This window comes from Elgaria multicarinata, chromosome 5 (assembly GCF_023053635.1).
Source record: "Elgaria multicarinata webbii isolate HBS135686 ecotype San Diego chromosome 5, rElgMul1.1.pri, whole genome shotgun sequence".
In the NCBI taxonomy this organism is placed as follows: Eukaryota; Metazoa; Chordata; class Lepidosauria; order Squamata; family Anguidae; genus Elgaria; species Elgaria multicarinata.
In genome coordinates, this window is record NC_086175.1 from 58,298,075 (window position 1) to 58,320,726 (window position 22,652).

At 38.8% G+C, this 22,652-nt stretch overlaps 1 protein-coding gene across 1 annotated transcript in view; it reads right to left on the reverse strand.

The window, feature by feature from the left end:
- Positions 1 to 7,711: 7,711 nt before the first annotated feature.
- BCLAF3 (BCLAF1 and THRAP3 family member 3) overlaps positions 7,712 to 22,652 on the reverse strand; it is a 37,934-nt gene continuing 22,993 nt past the window's right edge. The window contains exons 9-12 of the mRNA XM_063126444.1: positions 18,109 to 18,223; positions 14,575 to 14,661; positions 11,037 to 11,186; positions 7,712 to 8,138 (exon numbers count right to left, since the gene is read on the reverse strand). Coding sequence (XP_062982514.1) covers positions 8,124 to 8,138; positions 11,037 to 11,186; positions 14,575 to 14,661; positions 18,109 to 18,223 — 367 coding nt within the window. The 3' untranslated portion in view covers positions 7,712 to 8,123. The remainder of the gene's footprint in view (positions 8,139 to 11,036; positions 11,187 to 14,574; positions 14,662 to 18,108; positions 18,224 to 22,652) is intronic.

Here is a 22,652-nt window from a genome sequence, read left to right on the forward strand (position 1 = left end):
TGAAAACGCTTCGCACGCCTCCAGGGTGGGACTGGGGCGGCAGGGAGATCTTAAGGTGCCTTTCCGGGAGGGAAAGTGGGACGCGCAGCGCCGAGGATTCCAGGCTGGCCCTCCTCTTCAAGCGGTCTCATTCGCGCAGGGGCTTTCGAGTGGTTTTTGGCCCTGACCACTTTCGCACGAGAGTGACCACAGGCTTGCTCGCCACACTAAAATTAGCTTCACGGGACTAGCTTCCACATGCAAAGAGCGCACACCACACACTGAGACAATTAACACCAAAGGCAGCAGGGGTTATTGCAGACTACTTGTTTTTAAAAATGCCTGTCCATATAGCACAAAGTCTTTTGGCATCTTCAACATTAACATTCGTTATTATATAAGCCAGGGGTAGGCAACGCGATGGCAAAGGACACCAATGTGCCTCGGACACCTCTCCCGGTGTGTGTGTGTGTTTTGTAATTAACAAATTAAATTCTGTTAGCCCTGAAGTGTGCATTCAAAGGAATCGTTTACAGTCTTGGGTTCAGACCCCACGTCAACTTTGTACTTTGTGTTTTTGACAAGCTATTTGACTTTTTGTGACAAGTTATGCCTCCCATGGCACTCGTTTTGTGGTAGTGCCCACGAGTTATTCAGCCAAATCTGCTTACAAGGTTGCCTAACCCTGGTGTAAACTTTCATAGCCTGTAAACCACAGCCTACCTCAAATATACTGAATATCATTCTGAGTTGACACATTTACATAGGGAGAATAAAATATGTTAAAAGCAGTTAGAGGGAGGAATGTGTATGGCCACCCTGGGGTGGGGATGTTGAGTGTGTGAGAAAGCACCTACTTTACCTGCAGAAGGTTCTAGGCTCCTTCCCTTGCTTCTACAGGTAAAAGGACCCAGGTGGCAGCTGATGGCAAAGACTTACCAGAGATCTTGGGAAACCACTCTGCTATTCAGAGTAGACGATACTGGGTTACATGGACAAACATCTTACCTGCACTACGGCAGCTTAGTTTCCTGTTTTTCTTAAGAGCAAGTGTTGTGGTTACCTCATACTTTGGGTGCCTCTTCCGATGAAAACTCAGAGGGCACCAACAAGAGACAGGGCCTTCTCAGTGGTAACCTCCCAATTATAGAATAATCTCTCTGATGAGCCATTACCTTTTTGATGCCAGGTTAAAACTGCTCTCCTCTCAGGCATTTGGCAGCATACAGTGATTTTTAAATTAGTTCTTGGATCATCTTTGGCTGAGTTTAACAAATTGTTTTTAGCTATGTTGACTCTGTTGTTTTGTTTATATGATTTTATGTAAATAATTTCTTTTTGTACTTGTATAATGTATTTTAATTATTTTTTGTTTTTGTAAACTGGCCAGAGAACTTCAGCTATGGGGTGGTATAGAAATATAATAAATGAAATGCTCAAGAGATCTAGATACTCCTGATGAACAGCCAGATTTCCCAAACAGCATGCTTTGCTGAGATTAGTCTTCTGTTTATACATAGTAGACATCTGTTTAAGGATACTGATTCTTTGTTCCAAACAAGACTGGATTCAAAATTCGTAGCCAGGGTGGGAGTTGGAGCCCAACATCTTAAGGGCACTAAGTTGGGGAATGCTGCTTTATAAAATAATTTGAAAGCACAGGGTAGAAGATTAGGGGGTTAGAGAAGCAGCAAGTACTTTTTCTCTTGTTATTAATTTTTATTTATTTATTTATTGCATTTATATACCACCCCATAGCTGAAGCTCTCTGGGTGGTTTACAAAGATTACAGTTCCTGTTGTGACAAAGAATCCTGGCTGTTGGTAATGGCTGGGGAACGCCAAATCCAAATACTGACAACCTGTATGTCCCCTTACTATTACTGAAGTGATTGATAGCGGGTGAGGAAGAACTATGAATTGCAGGGTGTAAAAAAGAGGAAATTAATGTGTTGATCACACTGAGCACTCCTTTTTTAATGTGGGCATGCCCTCTAGAGGACAGATACATACACTACACCAAGGTACCCATACAGATGTTAACTTGTAACATTTACCTCCTTCCACATCAGTCTGAAGAGACACTGACTTCTGTCTGAGAATGTTTAGGGAGTGCCACTGAAGAAATACTTGGGATGGAGGTTCAGCTTCAAGAGAAAGCAAAGGGTTACACTTTGCTTCTATCAAATGGATGTAGAACTTCAAGGGGCCAAATTCGTTCCTCCAGGGTTCCCAAGAAGGCTGCGCGTCCCTTTCTTGACCCCACTAACTTTTGTGCAGATACCAGTCATTTGGTGATTTTGTGGGTTTTGTGCAGTTTTTTTGCTGCCCTAAAAGGTCAAAATGCTTCTTCTAAGCATTAGTTACTGCCAGTAAGAGTTATAAGCAAAAATATGCTGTCATTTTGGTTTTTGGCTCATCCCTTTTGCCTTGACCCTACACATCACTGAAATGTGGCCTCCAAGAACTTTCCTGAAATGGAATTTGGCCCTCAGGTTGGACAAAGTTCTGCAACCCTGCTACAGAAGGTAGTACAGCAAAGCTTCATATGCACCTCACATCCTGAAATGGCAGAGTATCAAATAGTGTGGTGTAACCAAACCACCGAAGCAATGATACTGGTGCTCTGTCTCACAGACTTTTTGGTATCTTACCAACACCAATATATATATATATATATTTAAAAGCCTTACTGGATCAGACCAAAGTTCCATCTAGTCTAGCATCCTATTTTCAGCAATAGCGTCACATGAAGACAGTTGTTCCAGCACCTTACTTAAATTGGAATCCTATGCATTGAAGACAAACACCAAGCCCTTAAAGTCTGATCCCACTGTACTATGAAACTGGCTATTGGGCGGTACATAAATGTAATAAATAAACAAAACAAAGAAATACTTTAGAATTAAAAATCTTAAAAGAATATATTTTTAAAAGTGGCTTGGATCTATTTGGCAGTAGGCAGAGAAGCTATTTTCATAATGATACTAGGGCCCATTTTATAATTCCATTACTTATTTCACTTCCTGGAAGGTCAGTTGGATTTTATGTTTATTATTAGGTGGGTGGCATAAATAAGGGTGAAACAGAACAAACAGCAAAATGTTTGGCTTCAGCTATTAAGATGAGATCACAACTAATTAATGCCTGGCAGTAATGGTTATTGGGAGATAAATGGTATGAACAGTTTATAATATAAAATTGGTTGCTGAGTTTGTTTTGTATTTAGTATTTAATCTCTTTATAATTTGTTGTATTATATATGTTGCTCTATTTATCCTATGTCTAAATTAATCCTTGTTTTACTCGATCCAAAGGGAGAGGCGGGTAAGAAATAAATAAATATATTATTATTATTATTAATAATACTTATGTATTATTGTGTGGAAAAATCTGTGGACTAAATAAACACATTTGGTTTGGTATGGCGGCAGCAGTCATAGCCACTTCCAGTAACTCTAAAAGCTGCCTTGTGGGCTCCTGTAGCCAAAAGTTGGGATATACATCTTCTAATAAATAAATAAATTCTGAAATAATTGTCAGTTATAAACTATATGGAAGTAACATAGGTTATTTACTGAATAAAGCTGTATAGAAAACCTCTCTCAACAACGTGGTTTTGTCATTATCACAACATTATCATAAGGTGTATTTTGGTGTCTTAATATCGGTTTTGCTAAAGTTAAAATCATGTTTGCAATAGAGCTACGGATTAATCATTATGTGAACTTAAGGTCTAATAAAATCTCCCTTTCCAATCTGTTTACATACAATATTACCTTCAATTAAACTATCAGGGCTTTGTACTTAAGAATACTGAATTGTATTTTATGGAAGACATAGATGGTATATTCTTAAAAGCTGTCTATAGATTTTAATACAAATGGTTTTAAGTTTGCATTAAAAAGAAGACAAAAGCCAGTGATATATGTGATAACAGTATTACCATCGGTGCATTTTTATGAAGAGACCCACATGATAGGGAAGAAACCTAAAGAGCCGTATCGGGTACAGTTATCACTGTTTACCTTTTAACTGTGGGAAGTCAGCACAGTAAATGCAGTGGAACTGAAAGAGTAATACAAGACATGGCTGTTGCATAGTTATTTGCTGAATGGAAGAGATAATTTTGGGGAAGTGCAGCTTCTCTGACCACTGCAGAAAAATTATTTTATTTGTATAAATAAAAAGCTTTACCACTTTTTACATAAGGTACTTTACACATAATTGTAGGCTATGTAATGGGCAGGGAAATTTCTCCAGTACCATATAACTGATATATTTTAGCACAGAGGCCTCCTAACATTAGTAAAGTGTCGTCAGATAAATCAACTGAAATAAAGTATTATCTGCTACAGAAAACTAAGACAGGTTGAATTTAATAGTTCCTGAAAATATCCAAATCACAACCTATAAACACAGTACAGTAGCATTTCTATAGTATACTCTCCACAATTCTAATTGCCATATCCAAATAACTTGTATTAGTATTTGCATTCTTGTGAACAAAAGGAAATTTTTTTTGTTTGTTTTTTGCTGCTAGGGCCTAGCTGATTGTGTGCCTAGTTATGAAATTAAAGTCTTGTTACTCAATAATCCTACCTCCCATTATGTTAAATTACATTTATTCTCATTGTGATTTCTTTTCTTGTTTTACTTTTATTTCAGATGCAAGGAGTTTCAATTGTTCTTTCATATGCGCTTGGAGATTCAGTGCCCCACACAATATGCTAACCATGCATTGAAATGAAATAATTCCATAAAATTCTTCTAGTTCCCCCATCTTTTTTTAATACCCTCAGTTTGAGGCTGAGAACTGGGGCCTAAAAGAAAATGACACGCTTTATAAAAACACACACTCATATTCTTGTCTCCTTTTCTGTCTTCCCTGTCCCTCTCTCGTATTAATAGATTATGAGCTTCAGGCACACACCTTATTTCACCATAGAGTGAAACTTAAAAACAATGAGTTTTGCCCTCTGAAGTCACTTTTCTATGGTTTACTTATCTCAGATTCCATTCTCTCTGCTGATGTGAAAAGAGCTAAAGGACCTCTAGCAACTTTGTAGGAAATCTTCTGACCTCAAGAAATAATAAAAGTGTCAAACCCATGCTGGTATTTGATTAGCAGTGTAACCCTATGCAGTCCTACTCAGAAGTAACTGTTACTGAGTACAGTGGGGCTTACCCCAGGTAAAGAGGGAATAGGATTTCAGTTTAACCACATAATGCTATGCATATTCAATCAGAGGTACGTTACACTGTGTTCAGTGGGGGGGTTTTACAACAAAGTAAAAAATCCTTTTAAAAGTGTTAAGCATTTGCACAATATTATATTATTGACAAACCAACATATTACCAAAGGCAAGTACACTTCTTTAAGGCACTCTCAACTGTTTTCAAATCAATAATATTAAGTATTTCCCTGCTTTTCAGTCTGCAGTAAAAAATGAAGTACTAAAATGGAATCCTAAACCCTGCTTTTAAAAAATCTCTGAAAATGAGGCTAGTAGAATCTGGAAAAGTCAAGGAATACTTAAAATGTGCTCTGCAAGTAGACCCCAGCTGGGTGCATCACGCACAAGTCTTTCTCCAGTCTCATATTTAACCCACTTCTGCATCCAATAGTCTGTCCTGGAATTCAGAACTTCCTTTTCCCCACATCCCCAAATTATCTTCCTACATCTTTTGCAATGCAAGTCTCCAATTCACTAAGCAGTAAGCTATGGATCTTCCTCATTAATAAATGTGTTGCCAGATCATGCCCAGAACATTTCCAAAATCAGATAACCAGAACTTGGCAGCTTGCCTATCATGCAGCAACAATGAAGCTCACTAGGTAGTCTTATACAAATCACTGCCCCTTAACCCAACCTACCTGGGCAGGGACTCCAGAGATTTGTTTGCTTAATTGTCAGAAAGTTAACTTGTCTAGAAAGCCAGTATATTTGGGTGGAGTGTTTGACTAGGAATGGGAAGATCTGGGTTCAAATCTCCACTTAGCCACAAAGATTACTGATGTCTCCAGGCAAGTTACGCTTTCCCAGCCTAATCTATCTCAATGTGGTTGTGAGGACATAGAAGGAGGGAGGGAGAACTCCTTGGAGCAAGGGTGAGATAAAAATATATAAAATAGATGACTTGCTGCCAGTGTTTAACACACACACAAAAGTACATCTGTCTAAAAGTAGTCAACTGTAGATAGCTGAGGAAATCTTACTAATGAAAATTATTCAATTGCTCAAATTTGTAAAAGATTACTATATGTGAATGTGATTATTCAAGGCAATAACTGCAGTGTTCAAGGAAATGTTTACGTTTTAGGAAACCTATATATTTCTAACCAACTTGTGATAAAATAGAAAAATATTTTAAAATAGTTTTTCAGTGAAAATGCAGTATTTGGAAGGGCTGCTTAATTTTAAAGGTGGGATAAGATTTGTTACACAAAGTGACGTAATTGCTGCCTGATACTAAATTTCTCTGCAGCCATAAGAATTAATAGATAAGACTAGGATGTCAATGTCATATTTAAATACTGGTCGTATGTGTCTGCTCAGTTATTTTCAGTAGTGCATAGGACAGGTATGCCAAGTGTCATTTTTAGGAGCAAGCTTAAGGTCAGTAATACTTTATCATGTCATATACCACAATAAAATTGAAAATATGCTCAATGGCATATGGTGTGTGTGTACACATACATGCACACATCATGAGGATAACTATGTAATGATTAGTGGCTCATGGAAAGTGTTGAATGCCTTCATAAGCCATGGTTTACTACACTGTATAATTTCTCTGTCTCCTGGCCAAATACATTCTTTACTTACATGGGTAGATTTATAGAATAGCCACAATAAGTGAGATTTAAAAAAAATAAAATTGAAGTATATGAACATGATGATAAAGCACTCCATATTTATCAACAGCCACTAATTACCTACCCAAGTCACTTCTTGGGCTTAGAAGACTAGAGGAAATAGGTCTGGGGAATTGGGGAAATGTGCTTCAGAAGGCAAACAGTGACAAGCTTCACAAAACGCAGCCTTTGAACTCTTCAAAATCAAAACAGAAAGGTGTGTGGCAGTAGTACGTAACCTAAACTGCATTTGGATCAAAATACCTGCATCACATTAAAATGCCTCAGACTAGGTGGTGGCAGGACAGCATGACACAAGCCACAAGTTGATATACATTGATCCTTATGATGTATACACAAGTAAAAAGTACGACAAAATGCCTGGGGTTTTACAAAAATTATTTAGAAAAGAGAAGTACCTTCATGTAAGTACTGGGAGGGAGTTCTTTTGGCATTCACATTGACTTAGTTGATGACTGTTACTACCCTAAAGAAATGTGTTTTCCTGGAGAGATTTGTAAAATCACATCTAAAAAACCCTTATTAATATATTGGATAAAATAGTCCTTGATGAAGTCTTCGGTTGTCAAACTTGGACAACTACAATGAGTCAAGGTATTTTTTGAATACAGATCACCATTCCCCTGCTGTTAAAACATACAAGTCAATGCAATATATGTTACCACATTCCTTTAACCTTATTTTTAACAGCTTTGAAATGTCTGAAAGTTTTCTAGCATATTTATATATCTATATTTGCATACCAAAATATAACCAGAAATCTTAACTGTAAGAAAAATTCCTAGTGGACAGAGCTGCAGAATCTCAGAGTGAACACTTGGGAAAATCATAAAATACTCTTGCTATTGCAGAACATGGGCACTTGTTTGTTTTTTGTTTTATTATATAAGCAATAAACTTTGAACATATAAACTTCTGTGTATAACAACTCAAGTTGTAGTAAGAGAACCATGCTGAGAGGGAGAAAAAAGGTATTCAATAAATAAGGACTCCCTTCAGTTTGTTTTTTCAGACTTGCCTGCAAGAGGAACTAAAAGGAACAATCCTACAATGTTCAGTTGAATGCTATTTTTGAAAAGCCATTATTAAAACTGTAAAAAAGTTCTGCAACATTATACTACCAAAAAATAAAATCTTTATCAAGAAAAGTTAAAGTATTAGTTCCGATTTTTTCCATTTCAATTCTTGACAGAGCTGTCAAATGCAGACAAAGGCTCCCTTGCAGCAATCATTTTAATCAGACATCTCTACTTCAGAGTTGCAGCTCAGATTTCCAGGCCCTATTAAGAGAAGGAAAAAATGTTACTTCCACATAATAAATTATTAATTTGTTACCATGAGTTACCAATCAGTCAAACTACATTTTTTATTAATTCAGAGGGCATGTCTACACCTAAGGGTGTAGCATGAAGCAGGGGAAAGGTTCGCAGACTTACCTGCTTCCGTGAACCTTCCCCAGCGTCTAGATGGCTACGAGATGTCCCGGAAGGGAAGAAGGATGTTGTGGCCACCAGTTTTTAATTATTATTTTTTAAGAGGAGCCAGTCATGTGGCGGAAAAGGTAACCACCACCCCGCCATCCCAGGGATGGCGAAATTGCTGCCCACCCTCACCCCCATGGGGCATGGAGCCACTCCGTGCCCAGCCCCGTTACTCATGGGAAAGAAGGGACAACCTGAGTGACGGCCACACTTCTTGGGATGGTCCTGGGACTGCAGAAATATTGGGAAATCTGCAGTCCCAGATTTCCTGGGGAAAGTCCCTGGTCATCTCAGGTTGCCCTCAGGACCCCCTGTGCTTCACATGGACACACAGGGATGACTTAGAGACGACTCCGGTATATCTGGCAGGTGTAGACATGCCCAGAGTTTCACTGGAATGCAACTTTAAAAGTTCCATGTGTCACTAGGCTGCTTTTTGACTAAGAAAACTCTGAGACTTTATTGCACATGATAGTGAAAACACACCATGTACCCCTCTGGATCCAAGGTCAAGGAATTAGTTAAACATTTTGCAGAAAATGGTACTTATAATCTCTAGCCAGAACTATATCTGTCATCTCCGGAACTTTCTCCTGATGTTCACGATCGTATCTCGGCATGTCTTTCAGATATCTCAGCTTGGCTGCTTCATCGTCGCTTGAAACTTAACATGGCAAAGACTGAATTGCTTGTTTTTCCTCCTAAACCTTCTCCTCATCTCTCATTCTCTCTTACTGTCAATGATGTTACGCTTACTCCGGTCAAGGAAGCTCGTAGCCTTGGCTTTATATTCGACTCCTCACTCTCCTTTATTCCTCATATTGAGGCAGTAGCTAAATCTTGTCGTTTTTTCCTGTATAATATTGCCAGGATTCGATCATTTTTGTCTGTCTCTTCTGCCAAAACGCTTGTTCATGCACTGGTTATTTCACGGTTGGACTACTGCAACCTTCTTCTCTCTGGCCTTCCTTCTTCTCACATCAGTCCGTTGGTTTCTGTTCACCACTCCGCCGCAAAGATCATCTTCTTGGCTCGCCGCTCCGACCATGTTACTCCGCTTCTGAAATCTCTTCATTGGCTTCCAATTCACTTCAGAATCCAATATAAACTTCTCCTGTTAACCTTCAAAGCTTTTCACGGTCTAGCTCCTTCCTATCTCTCCTCTCTCATCTCACACTATTGCCCCGCTCGTGCTCTTCGCTCCTCTGATGCCATGTTTCTCGCCTGCCCTTGCTCGACTTCGTCCATTCTCTTCTGCTGCCCCTTACGCCTGGAACGCTCTTCCAGAACATTTGAGAACTACAAGTTCAACCGCAGCTTTTAAAGCTCAACTAAAAACTTTTCTTTTTCCTAAAGCTTTTAAAACTTGATGTTGTGCAGACTTCTACTGTTACTTTCTACTGTTAGTTTTACCCTACCCTGTGCCTGCTTACCCTACCCTGTACCTGTTTGCATTCTCTTCCCCTCCTTATTGTTTTACTATGATTTTATTAGATTGTAAGCCTATGCGGCAGGGTCTTGCTATTTACTGTTTTACTCTGTACAGCACCATGTACACTGATGGTGCTATATAAATAATAATAATAATAATAATAATAATAATAATAATAAGAAGAAGAAGAAGAAGAAGCAGTCTCAAGAGATTCAGAAATAAATTCTAGTATAAACAGTAGTTTCAGAACCTTACGTACCATTTTCAGTGGTACTCAGTTAACAATATATTGTATTTTTGTGCATTAATTACTTCTATTAGGATTTTTAAAATGTGATTATATACAGAGTGCTTAAAATAACATTGGTTGATACTAAAATGGCACACTTGCTAACTGTAAAAGAACACCAAGGGCTGACTTACAATCATAAAAATGAACCACTCAGTGTCTTGATCACTTAACACTTGTTAAGTTAAATCTCAACAGTAAAAGGAAGCTAGAGAATGGACACCTGCACTCCACAGACATTTGATGAGTTTCTTTCTCCCTTGTTACCTCCTGGTATTTTGCAGGGCTGGTTAAAGGTGATGTCAGGCAATATGAACACCAAATCTGTGATACGCACCTCTGAACTCTGTTCAACTTTGAAGTCATCAAGGATGATCATACATATATGATCTCTTCATCAGAACAAACAACCCTAAGACGCCTACTAAGCTCTTAACATTGGATCAATTGTCAGTTAGAACATGGGGCATTCAAGTTCAACTACTCATTTGCAGCAAAAAAAAACATTTGGCTTGCTGAGCCAGCCAAGGTTCTTCTACTCCAACCCTCTGTGTTGAACAATGAACAGTCAAATGCCATGAATCAGATTGCGAGGTCTCTTGGGTTAGCCCACTTTACAGGGTTGCTGTTAAACTAAAAGGCTACACTGAGCTTCTTAGAGGAAGAAATGTGATACAAGGTTATCCCACTCTTCCTCAAAAGAGTTTGCTTCCCTCCCATTATGTTCTGTCAACAACACTGAGATGTAGCTTAAGTTAGTGTAACTCACTGGAGGTCACCCAGTAAACTTTTTGGCTAAGTGGGGATTTGAACCCAGATCTAATCTAACACTCTATTCACTATACCACACTGGCTCCTTAGAGAGGAAAAGGTACAGTCTGTAAAATTGCACACTATATCTTTAACATCTAGTTGCTGCAATAAAGGATAGACATGACGGCTATTCAAACCTTAATTAAAACAAAACTTCATTCACCTGTTCTTTCCTCAAAAATCCTCCTCTTGTTTTATTAGTGGTAAAGCCCCTTGCTCCAGCATAACGTAATCGCTGATATTTAGCCTGTATATATAAGCCCTTCTGTACTAAGTTTGATTTGAAGTGGGGTCGTCCATCGATAAAATTGGGCTGTTGAGGGAAAAAGAAATAGTCATATGAAACTGCTTTCAGTAGTCTGGTCCAAAGTACCTTTAATGTGAGAGTGAATATTATTCTACATACATGTATTTAACATATTGATTTCTTTTCCCCCCTTTTTTTTAAGTCTGAACACTATTCCTTAAGTCTTCTTACAGTAGACACAGCTGCATAGTCAAAAAAAATGCCACACCTTTTTGTTCAGAAATATTATCTAAGGGAAAACAATGGGCTCTTTCCACAGTGTATACACAGTACATACAAAGCAGGCAGCTGCCTGACAGGGAACTGGGTAGAAACAGATGCTCACAATTTTTGTAAAAAAAATAAAAATGTAACTACTTCTACTTTAATGAGTGAAATGGGTCTTCCTTTCTTAGCTGCAACACAATTATTATGCTTTAAATACCACAGAAAAGCAATGCTACAACACAGCAGTAAATCAAACTTAAAATTCCTGAACACAGTGTGTTTTGAAAGCAAGCTATCAGTCCTTTCGCATTGGAACCCTTCTTGCAACAGTCACTGGTGTCTAACATGAATGGGAAACTACATGCCAAATCAACAAAAGACCAACTTCAATCAATGTTAAAAGGAGGTCTACATCACATTGGAAAACAACTTCACAAAAATAAACAAAATAAAGCTCCCTAAAGCTTCCCCTTACATTTGAGTTCAAATCATAAAACAACCACACACACACCTACAAAGGAGTAATCAATAAACTTATTCTGTAAGTCTTATAAGATTGCAGGGAAAACACCCAAACCATTATGAAACCAGCTGAAGTTGGCCTCTGCCCATTTTAATCTGGTCCTTGTGTGTCTGTTTTTCTATCACCAAAATGTGCATCAGCCCACTAATTTACTTATATTTTAATATGCAAGAGCATCTTTTTTCCAGTCTCTGTCTGTTACTACTTTGGCCACCACTAAGAGATTTAATCATTGAGCCCCAACAATCCTACTAATTTAAAATCAAATCATCATCTCCCAAATGGGAAAAACGGTATTTTATTTAAGATATTTTTAAATAAAACAACACAATATAAAACAGTAAAAAAAATGTTTTTAAAACCCACAGAAAGCAGCAGTCACAACAGTAATCTTAAATATTGTTAAAAATGAAGTTATAATAACAATGGCACCAGGCAAATATGTTTAAGGACAGCATTTCAGCTACAGCACCATCACAGATAAAGGTCTGCTTGTAGATACCTAAAAGATACTTCTATGGAAGAGGACAAAGGGTTAATGGATTAAATTACAAGAGAGAAGATTTTGCATGAGCATTAGGAGAAGCTTCTTGACAGTAAGAATATTTGATAGTATAACCAGTTACTGGAGGCTGGGGGCAGGGGGGCTCTCCTATGCTGGTGGTCTTCAAGCAGAAGCTAGATAGCCATCTAGCATTTCTTCCTCAAGCAGCTTTTTGAACTAGATGGCCTTTAAGGAACCCTCCCATTCTACAATTCCTAGAACAATACCAAATATTTATTTTACTTATTATATTTATATCTCACCTTTTACCTCTTGGAAGAAACCCAAGGCTTACATGGTCCTTCTCCTTCTCTCCAATTTATTTATCCTCACAACAACTCTGTGAGATAGGTGAGAATGAGTCAGTGATTGGCCTGACATCACCTAGCGAGCTTCATGGCCAAGTGGTGGACCAGAACCCAGATCTCCCGAGTCCTAATCCAACACTCTCACCACTACACCAAACTGGCTCACATATGGTATACTATACCCTAGTTCTCCCAACAGCTCCAGTTTTTCTCTCATTTCTTGTAATTCACTACATTCTGTCAAGAGTAAGGCACAAATGGGTAGAACCTTATACGACTAAAGGGGCAGCATTCCATATCTGAGCCCATCAAAAACTGACTCACATATTGTGATTCTCATTTTGTAGTGAGAAGACCAGCCTGAGATAGAATGTGCATAAAGGTTTTCAAGTAATTCCCTATAAAAACACATCTTTAACACCTTTATAATTCAACGGCGGTCTCTATTTACGAAGAATAGAATTAGTGATCGGGGTATCCTTTAAGCATTCTTCCAGTTGAGCAACAGGATTTGCCCATTATTCAAGGTAGTAGTAAATCTGTATATTTTCTTTTATACCCAGACTCAAACTGACAATGTATTAATCCTTTACCAAGGCTGCTTCTGATGATAAAAGGAAGAAAACTAGGGCGGGGGCGGGGCAGGGGGAAGAGAAAAGAGAGAGCACAGATGGCTTTTGCAATTTATTCCATACCCAGAAGGCCAGAAAATATCCTTTTCTTGCCCACTCCACATTTTGAGAGGAATAAACTTAGCTTTACAAACACCAGTGTATCTTCATAACAAGTCTTTAAACTGGCAAGGTAGATAGCCTCCCCAAGATAAAGTGCAGCACAACAGCTTATTTGAACTATGCTTGCTTTGACAGATGGTAAATCAGAACTAATGAACAAACTCATATAGCAATTTAAGATTTAAAATAATGTAAAAGCAATATTTCACAAATATAACAATTACTGTTTTAATTAGTAAAGCCAATTTTTCAATACTACAGGAACAAGTTATTTCCTGTTGTCAGTAAGTAGAAACTAATTGGATCCATCTGCAGCTTGCAGCGCACAACAGGTAGTAAGAGATATAAGTCATCCTTGATTATAATGTAATCACTTCTGTAACTAGCATCAACAATAACTTTTTGTAAGACCATCTCTCTCTCTCTCTCTCTCTACTGTAGCAAAAATGTTTCAAATGTAGTTAGCTCAGTCAGCCATTGCCCTAGATTAGATATTGTTCACACAACACACGCTCAATTGGGTTGTTGCAGAACTGTGGGTTAGTGCGTTGTCTGAACCCAGGACATTTTCCGCAGGGTGGTTGGTTAACCATGCAGTGTGGCTTCTTAATCATCCTGAACAACCCAACAACAAACCACGATTCGAGAAAAATAAGCCACACTGCATGGTTAACAAGCCACACTGCAGAAAATGCCTGGGTTCAGACAACATGTTAACTCAAAGTTCAACAAACAACCCACACTCAACCACTTAGTTTGCATGCTGTGCATTCTCTGAACCCACGACATTTTCTGCAGGGTGGCTGGTTAACTATGTAGTATGGCACATTAACCATGGTGTTCTTAAGGTGGTTTGTTCAAGAAAAATAAGCCACCCTACAGAAAATGCCCTGGGTTCAGACATCATATTAACCCACAATTCAAACAACAAGCCACACTCAACCACTGAGTGTCTGTTTGTGTGTTGTATAAACCCAGTCATTGAAAAACCTGGAAAGGTGGGAGTGGGGAAAGAAAAAAAGAGGAAATACATTAATTTTGCTACTTCATTAGAATTCACCAAAACAAAAAGTCATACCTTGAATGGTCTTCGAGAAGTTTCTGGATTGCCTTCAAATCGCTCATGTATAATGTCATCACGTGACTTTCCAGTATAATAATGATTCTAGATTAAAAGAAATTTGCAATAATTTACTAAACAACTACATTTTAAAACCTTCACAATAACTTTGTAAATATTAGTTTTAAGTTTGTAAATTATAAATGCAACAGTATTTGTAAAGTAGCACACTGCATTTTTTCTGAGAAGACTGAAAAAATGAATAGCTAATGGATTTATAATTGGTTTAATTGCAACAAATCAAGCAGAGATCATGCCAATTTTAGTTCCTGTAGTTGTCTAAGTGACCCACTCCGTCACTCCAAAAATGCCTGTTTTGGAATAGTTTTCCAACACAGAGGGCAACATTTCTTCCATGGGAGTCTTTGATGACATGACACATACTCATGTAAAAGATTGTGACCAAAAGAGTGGCCTTTGTAAGTTTCTCTTCAACTCTACTTATGTTAATGTCTAACTGCATATAATCTTGTTCTTATGATCCATAAGCTCCAGTTACATTATCATTCCCTTACGTTAAGTTTCCATGACTCTGCCAAAACTTGAAATGACTATGAAGAACTTTTCCTCCAAACAACTTAGGAAAGGAACCTCTCGTGCAAGCACTGAGTCATTACTGACTCTTGGAGGGACGCCAGCTTTCGCTGACGTTTTCTTGGCAGACCTTATAGCGGGGTGGTTTGTCGTTGCCTTCCCCGGCCATGATTACCTTTCCCCCAGCTAGCTGGGTACTCATTTTACCGACCTCGGGAGGATGGAAGGCTGAGTCGACCTGAGCCGGCTGCCTGAGAACCAGCTTCCGCTGGGATCGAACTCAGGCCATGGGGAAAGTTTCAGCTGGTCATCATGCCATAACACTTGGCCACCTTGAGGCCCAGTACTGGGCAAAAGGTGGGATACAAATAATAATAATAATAATAATAATAATAATAATAATAATAATAATTATTATTATTATTATTCTCAACAGGTTTCTTTCTCCCCACCCCACCTCCAAGGAAAATACATTTAAAGGAACTAGACATGTTTTCTATTTAAGCAGTTTGTTCTACAGGCTGGTCAGATTACTTTTAAGAACCAATGGGTAATCTTTAGTAGGACCTGCCTCCAAGATCCAACCATAAAGGGCATTACTAAATTAAGTTAGAGTATACTTATTTGTGTCAGGACACTCAGTGCATTATGGAATCTTAAAAGGCACTCTAAGGTAGAAGGGGTGAGAGTTGTTGAAGCAGTCTTTCAAATTCCCTCTTCTGTTCAGTTGTGTATCATCAGTTGGCTATACAGTGTGAATAACCACAACCGCACTGCTCAATTTTCCCCTCCTTCCTAATATGGACTCTGATATGGGGATACTAGAATCAATGCAAGATCTATGTTTTTGGATGCCATGTCATTAGTAGCATTAAGTTCCCCTTTGTATTGTGGTGACAGAGATAGAAACTTTTTTTAGAGCTCTCTTTTGTAATGCTGATGCTCCTTGATATGATCCACAACTGTGTGTAGGCGCAGTTGTGCAATGTACTGTGGAACATGAATGGGCTCTCCCTTTTTTATTTCACAACTGCTCTGTCTGCCAGTCTAATTTTCTCCTCTCATTTCTTCCTGTACCCTTATTTGGGCATTTCTACAACATTTTGTTCAGCATTCTCAGGGAACAGGGAAAAGGTGTCTGATGTGCCTTTGGATAAGAATCCATTGTGGATACATTTACAAATATTTCTTGATTTACAGGCTTATCCAGGCACCCAATCAATGCATCAATCAACTGCATTTTAGCCTTTGCAGGGTAGCTCTCAAAGAACAGGGTCAAAGGCAACAATTCATATTTAATGGATTTGGAGTGCTAGAAGTGTAGAAGCTCTGTTGAAGTGGGAAAGGGCAAATATGGTTGTTCTTTTTAAAAAGAGGGAGATTTGTAATTAAGTAGTAGAAAAGGGGAACGTCAGGATTCAAGTTACAGTTGCGATCATTACTACAGAAACCATGAATTTAATTCTAGTCAGCAAATTCCAGCAAGAAACGGCTGTAGTATTTTGCTCTTTAGAAACTGACAAACTTGCCAGGATTTCCCCTACTGAAGTTTCCCCACTATTGAGATAGTAAACTAGGTAGCCAGACCAGCTTCTGCTGCAGTCACTAATCCTGCTTCATACTCCAGTTCTCCAACTCACTGAACAGAAGTCAGCAACAACATTTTAGAGAATCCTTTTCTCCTGCTTTCCCTGGTTCTACATCTTAGCAGGGTCTGCCTCCCTTTCCCCAACTCTGGCTCTGTGTCCTCAGACTTGCTCTCTGCAAACCCCTCAGGTGCAAATGAAGAGCTGCCTCTGTTTTGGCTGCTCCTCTCCCCACTCCTGCCCCCAATAAATTGCCCAACTCCAATTCACTCCAGCAGCTCTATCCTGGCCTAGAGCAGATTAAAAAAAAAGAGAGTGTAAAAAAGAAAATCTGGAGTGTTAGAAGGAAAGACTTGTTGGTCTTTTGTTCTGGTCTTGAAAGTAGATTCCTGATGGACAGTGCTCAGGCACAAATTGAGTCCTATGTAGAGGTAAATGCACAGCAGCCCCCAGATTGAGCCTGACCACTCATTGCTACCTGATTGCCAACCCTCTACCCAAAAAAGCTGGACACACTTGTCAGCCATTTTGCAACAGCTGTAGTGGAAAGAGATGGTGGCAGTAACATGTAGGTAGCCACATGGTGGGAGGGGAAGGAGGAAGCACTGTGGAGTGAGCAGTGAAGGCAGAAGACACGGTTGTGGTGGCAGGAGCCAGCAGTGTATATAAAACCTACATGCTGGGTGGGGAAGGTGGAGATCGAAGGAGGCATGGGGCAGAAAGGCCCAGGAGCCACAGATAGCAAGATTCTGTCTGGCCTGAACACTATGTATACTTGTGGATAAAAAGATTTTTACCCATTAAGAAACAACAGAGAGGTAGTCTAATATACTGGTTTATTAGAGGTAGGTCTATTCAGCTGTGTCTGAAAGAGAGATTGTGTTCTTAATTGTATCCAGCATATAGGTAACAGAGTACAGGGCAGTATTTAATTTCTAAAAAGAGAAGGTGAAGTGTTGCCAATTTGTTCTGCAACCCTTTTGCTTTCATGTTGGATGTATTTGTGCCCATGCATACACACACACACACACACACACACACACACACACACACACACACTATACATACATAAGTGTATGTGTGGTTGGGAGAGGGTGGGTTAGTGCATTCAGTATACTCCTGCTGGCTAGCAGAAATTATGTTTGGTAGCCAAGCCAAGCCTGGAATGCAAATAATCTTAAAACAACACAGTTCAAACATCAGTAAAAACAACCACCACCCAGCAGATAAAAAAACCAAACTGCAGAAAGACTGCATTAGAGGTGTTCCCAGAAGTTCTACAGGTGACAAGGTAGACTTGCTGGAGTTTGCATTTTATCCACTGTATGCAAGTTATAACACTAAGAAGTGGTTCCATTTTATTTTAACATACCATGTGAGGTTTCCTAATAAACTTCCTGAAAGGTGGATTTAGGAATCTTGAAGATTTCTGGAATCCAAATGTTTGAGAGTTTCGTAATTTTGGAAAGCTACAACCATGTTCATCCCTAAGTGGACAAAATATAGAAAGCTGTTAAATCTAAAATGAAATTATGTTTAAAAGGGACACTGTTCTAAACTAAGGACCAAATTGCCAATATGTTTTTAAAAAATAACTTGATGAGCTCATAATGCTAACCCATGATTTATTGAATCCGTGGGTGGTTAAATTCTGGGTTGTTATGATATACGAACACAGCAGTGTTTACAAATCATAAATAACCCAGAGAACCCATGGTTTGTTGTTAGGTTGTAAACCCATGGCCAGTTGTTACATGCAAACACAGAACCATGGATTGTTCATGAGTTGTTTTGCCAGGCTACAGAGGTGGCAAGCAAGCAGTCAAAACATCAGCCCCTTTACATGCCAGTATCACAGCACCACAAAGGCATCTGGGACACAGGGAAGAAGTAGGTGAAGGAGATAAACAAACAACCCAGGGAATGAGTAAACAAAGCATGGCTTGTTCTGTCATCTGCTTGACAAACTATAACTAGGGCAACAAACCATGGGTTAGCATTTTATGTGAACCACATTATTCACTACTGAAGGTATATATGCAAATAAAAATTAATACTACTAAATATAAACACTGCTAAAATAAATACAAGGTATATGAGAGTATATTTTCACAAAACCTTCATAATTTGAAAGAAAGCTAAAAAATAGCTCAGAAATGCATACTGGGAATTTTGCTCTGTTGGATGAATTATCCCCAGTATCCATTAAAAATTAGAGTTACCATTGCTATGAATAGTATAGGGTTTTAAGACATTTCTCATAAAGTTACAGCCATAGTAGACAACCTTTGCAGGCACAGACAAGTAATTTAGAAGGAAGAGCCTTATGGAAAGTTCTTTGTTTCTACGGCAAAGAATTTTACAAATTGAATTTTACAGAATTTAATTACCCTATTTCTTTGATTCTAAGACACACTTTTTCCCCATATAAACATCTCTAAAAATGCGGTGCGTCTTAGAATCATGGGTGTGTCTAAGGTTTTTTTTTTTTCTGTTGGTGGTACTGAAATTAGTTTGTGTCTTACAATCGAAGAAATACGGTATGAAATTCTAAAACGGTCTGAGAGAAGAATGGGAAGCTGTACGTTGCTTCAAATGTACATACCAGGAAATTGAATACATGTGTATATTAAGACAGCACAGCCACATTATGACCTATATCTTCTGGGTTGAATCAAGATTAACTCACACTTAGAGCAGATCCACTGAAATCAATGGGACTACTCAAATTATGACTAAGTCTGGATCCAGCACTCCGTAAATATAGTTCAATAGGTCAGAAATTCTCAAAAGGCATCAAAATGTTACAAATTTATTACACACACTTCTAGAACAAATCAAATGAAAACTGTAGAATGCCCACCAAAGGAATACTGGATAGTGAAAGTCAGTTCAAAGAAGAAATTGTTAAAGCACTTATTGAAGATCCTCCAGTTTAGAAAGATTTTGGAAAAATAGAACTCAAATAAGCAAAGCGAATCCTTCTCAATGGCCTCATAGGGGCTGTTTGGAAGAAACACAGCTTTGGTTAGCAATTCGTGGGTTAATTAATTAGCTCATGAATTGCAGGGACATCTGCTAGATGTGCACCCACATATACATGGCTTCCTGCTTTGTGAGTTAAACAACCTCAAGTTAAACCATGGCTTCTTCTTGGGTTAACTGGGTTGGTTAACCCATGGACAATCCCAAGTTCCTGGGCTCAGTATATTACAGTAACAACTTAAATGCAGTATTTCAGGGTTGTTACTGGAAACAGGAAGCATAGTGGGTCACTGTAATTTGTGAGTTAATTATTCCACAAATTGCTACTGAAAGCTGCCATTACATCCAAATATGCATAGTGTGGACCTGCCACATAGGATATTCTCAGTAGAACACAGATAAAAAATGCTGGGCTCATACCAACTTTTTTGCAAAAGTAGCGGTTCATTTTATTTATTTATTTATTACATTTTTATACCGCCCAATAGCCGAAGCTCTCTGGGCGGTTCACAAAAATTAAAACCTCTGAGAGCCTTTTTTGGCTGAGGAGCGGGGTAAAAGTATGATAAATAAATAAATAAAATAAATATAACACCCAACAGGTTAAAACACAATTACGAAATACAATATAAAAAGCGCAACCAGGATAAAACCACATTTTCTGACCCTACCTGACATATCTAAGCAGTCTTTGAGGGAAGCTGCTTTATTACATTAAAAGTAAGTAATCTGTTCAGAGCTTGTGAAGCAATGAAATTTGCAATAGGATCAACTGGGTACAATTATCCTAATTTTGCTAAACAGTGATTGCAAACTAAACCAATTAGTCTCAGTGCTATATGTACATTGACAGCCAGAAAATCAGAGGTTCAAAAAAATAGGCCGCATCATGGGTTATCATGCTGTTATTCAGGATTTTTTTTAACCCATAATGTCTTATTTGGCCAAAATAACCCACTCTTAAATAACTCAAGGTCTTCAGAGTGAGTTATTTAACCGATTATGAGTTATCGTGTTGTGTGGCGGTCACAGTGGGTTATTTTGGTCGCCTACAGAGTTGCTTGGCCAGAGCAGTCAAAACCGCTGCTGCCACTCTCCTCCAATCAGCAGATCTCTGTTTCTATGATCTGCTTAGCAACTCATTGTGTTTGCAGTCTGATCTCACCCTAACCCTTTCCCTGGCAATGCACTCTGCAACCTCCCCAAGGGTCAAACACTGTCTTGGTCGAATGGCAGCAGCTGCACAAAGTTGTCATTTTGCCTTATGTGTATCCTTGGCAGGGCATGTTATGTATGAAATTTTGTCCTGTTCCTGCAAACTTCCATGAACTTATAGCTGCCACCTCCTCTTTGGCCAAAAAGTGCTTTTGGTTGCATGCCTTTGTCAGTGTACAGGGCTTACAATGGGCCTTGTGTGCATCCCTGCTAGGGGAGGCTGTGTATGAAGTTTGGTCCTGATCCTGCACTTTCAAGGGTTTATTTGCATTACCCCCGTTTTGGTGCACCTGGGGTTTCCCCTCTTTTCTATGTAATTACACAGGGTTTTGATGGTGCATCAGGTGTCTCCTGACTAGGGAAGGTGGTGTATGAAGTTTGATTCCGATCCTGCAAACTTTCAGCACTTTAACAGAGCCACCACCCTGTTAATGTTGGAAGCACTGATTTAACCTCTCCCCTCTCATTTCAATATTGTGGAATGTTACAACAGGTTGCTGTAATGTTTTCAGTGAAATAGCGCCACTGCTGGGGTGGGAGGAGTGCAGGACAGGGGGCAGGGGGATGACTCAGTTTACCCACAGTAGCTTATTTGTCTGATCATATGGGGGATAACAGTACGTTATTTTCAAAATAAGCTACTCTGATTAACCCATCATAGCTTAAAGTGATGTCCGAATGTGGCTACTGGCAAAATCCAGGAACGGTAGCATGTTTAAGCACCTCCAGCATCTTAACATCTTGAAAAGATGGTACAGTAGCTTTTGCCAGGCACAATAGGCATGGGCTGGTCACATACCTTGGAGCACTATTTCCACACTGCATGATAATGATAACTAAAATGTATCCAAGTAAATGAACCTAGACTAAGCCCTTGATACTGTGAACTCAGATTTTGTATTCATTTAGGAGATCAAACTTTATATAAATACTGGGTGATTTGGTCTGCAAAGGAGGTGACAAATTCATTACAGAGAGCCAAGGATGACTCATCCTCAAGCAGAGACAGCCAGAGTTCACCAGGCCATTCATCACCCAGAATAGCTTTGCCAGACAGCACTTTGCAAACATTATGGCTGAAGACAAGATATATTGCTTTGCTGCTCTCATGTGGGCAAGGATGTCTTAACTTTTAAAATCTAGATCCTGTAAACCCAAATTCACTAATCAAGAATTTACATTAAACTAGTTAATTAAATAGAATGCTAAAATTCAGGGTTTTAATCAACTAGGGAAATGGGAAGAGAAGTACATGGACAGCAAGGTTGTATGAAAGAGCGCCAAGAAATAGTAGCAGAGGGATCAGGCCAAGACAAATATAGAGAAACTAAAAGCAGGACACACTCACACTTCCCACTTGAATCTCAGAAACATTGGTAACACATACTCAAGCTTTTCCACAAATCTGTAGGGACTGTAAATATCGTTTTAAATAAAAACGTTTTCATACTAAAGCTTTTCAGAATACAGAATGTACACTTGAATTGCTCGGCTCCGTCCATTTTCTTCTGCTGCCCCTTATGCCTGGAACGCTCTTCCAGAACATTTGAGAACTACAACTTCAATCGCAGCTTTTAAAGCTCAACTAAAAACTTTTCTTTTTCCTAAAGCTTTTAAAACTTGATGTTGTGTAGACTTTATACTGTTAGTTTTACCCTACCCAGTGCCTGCTTACCCTACCCTGTGCCTGTTTGCATTCTCTTCCCCTCCTTATTG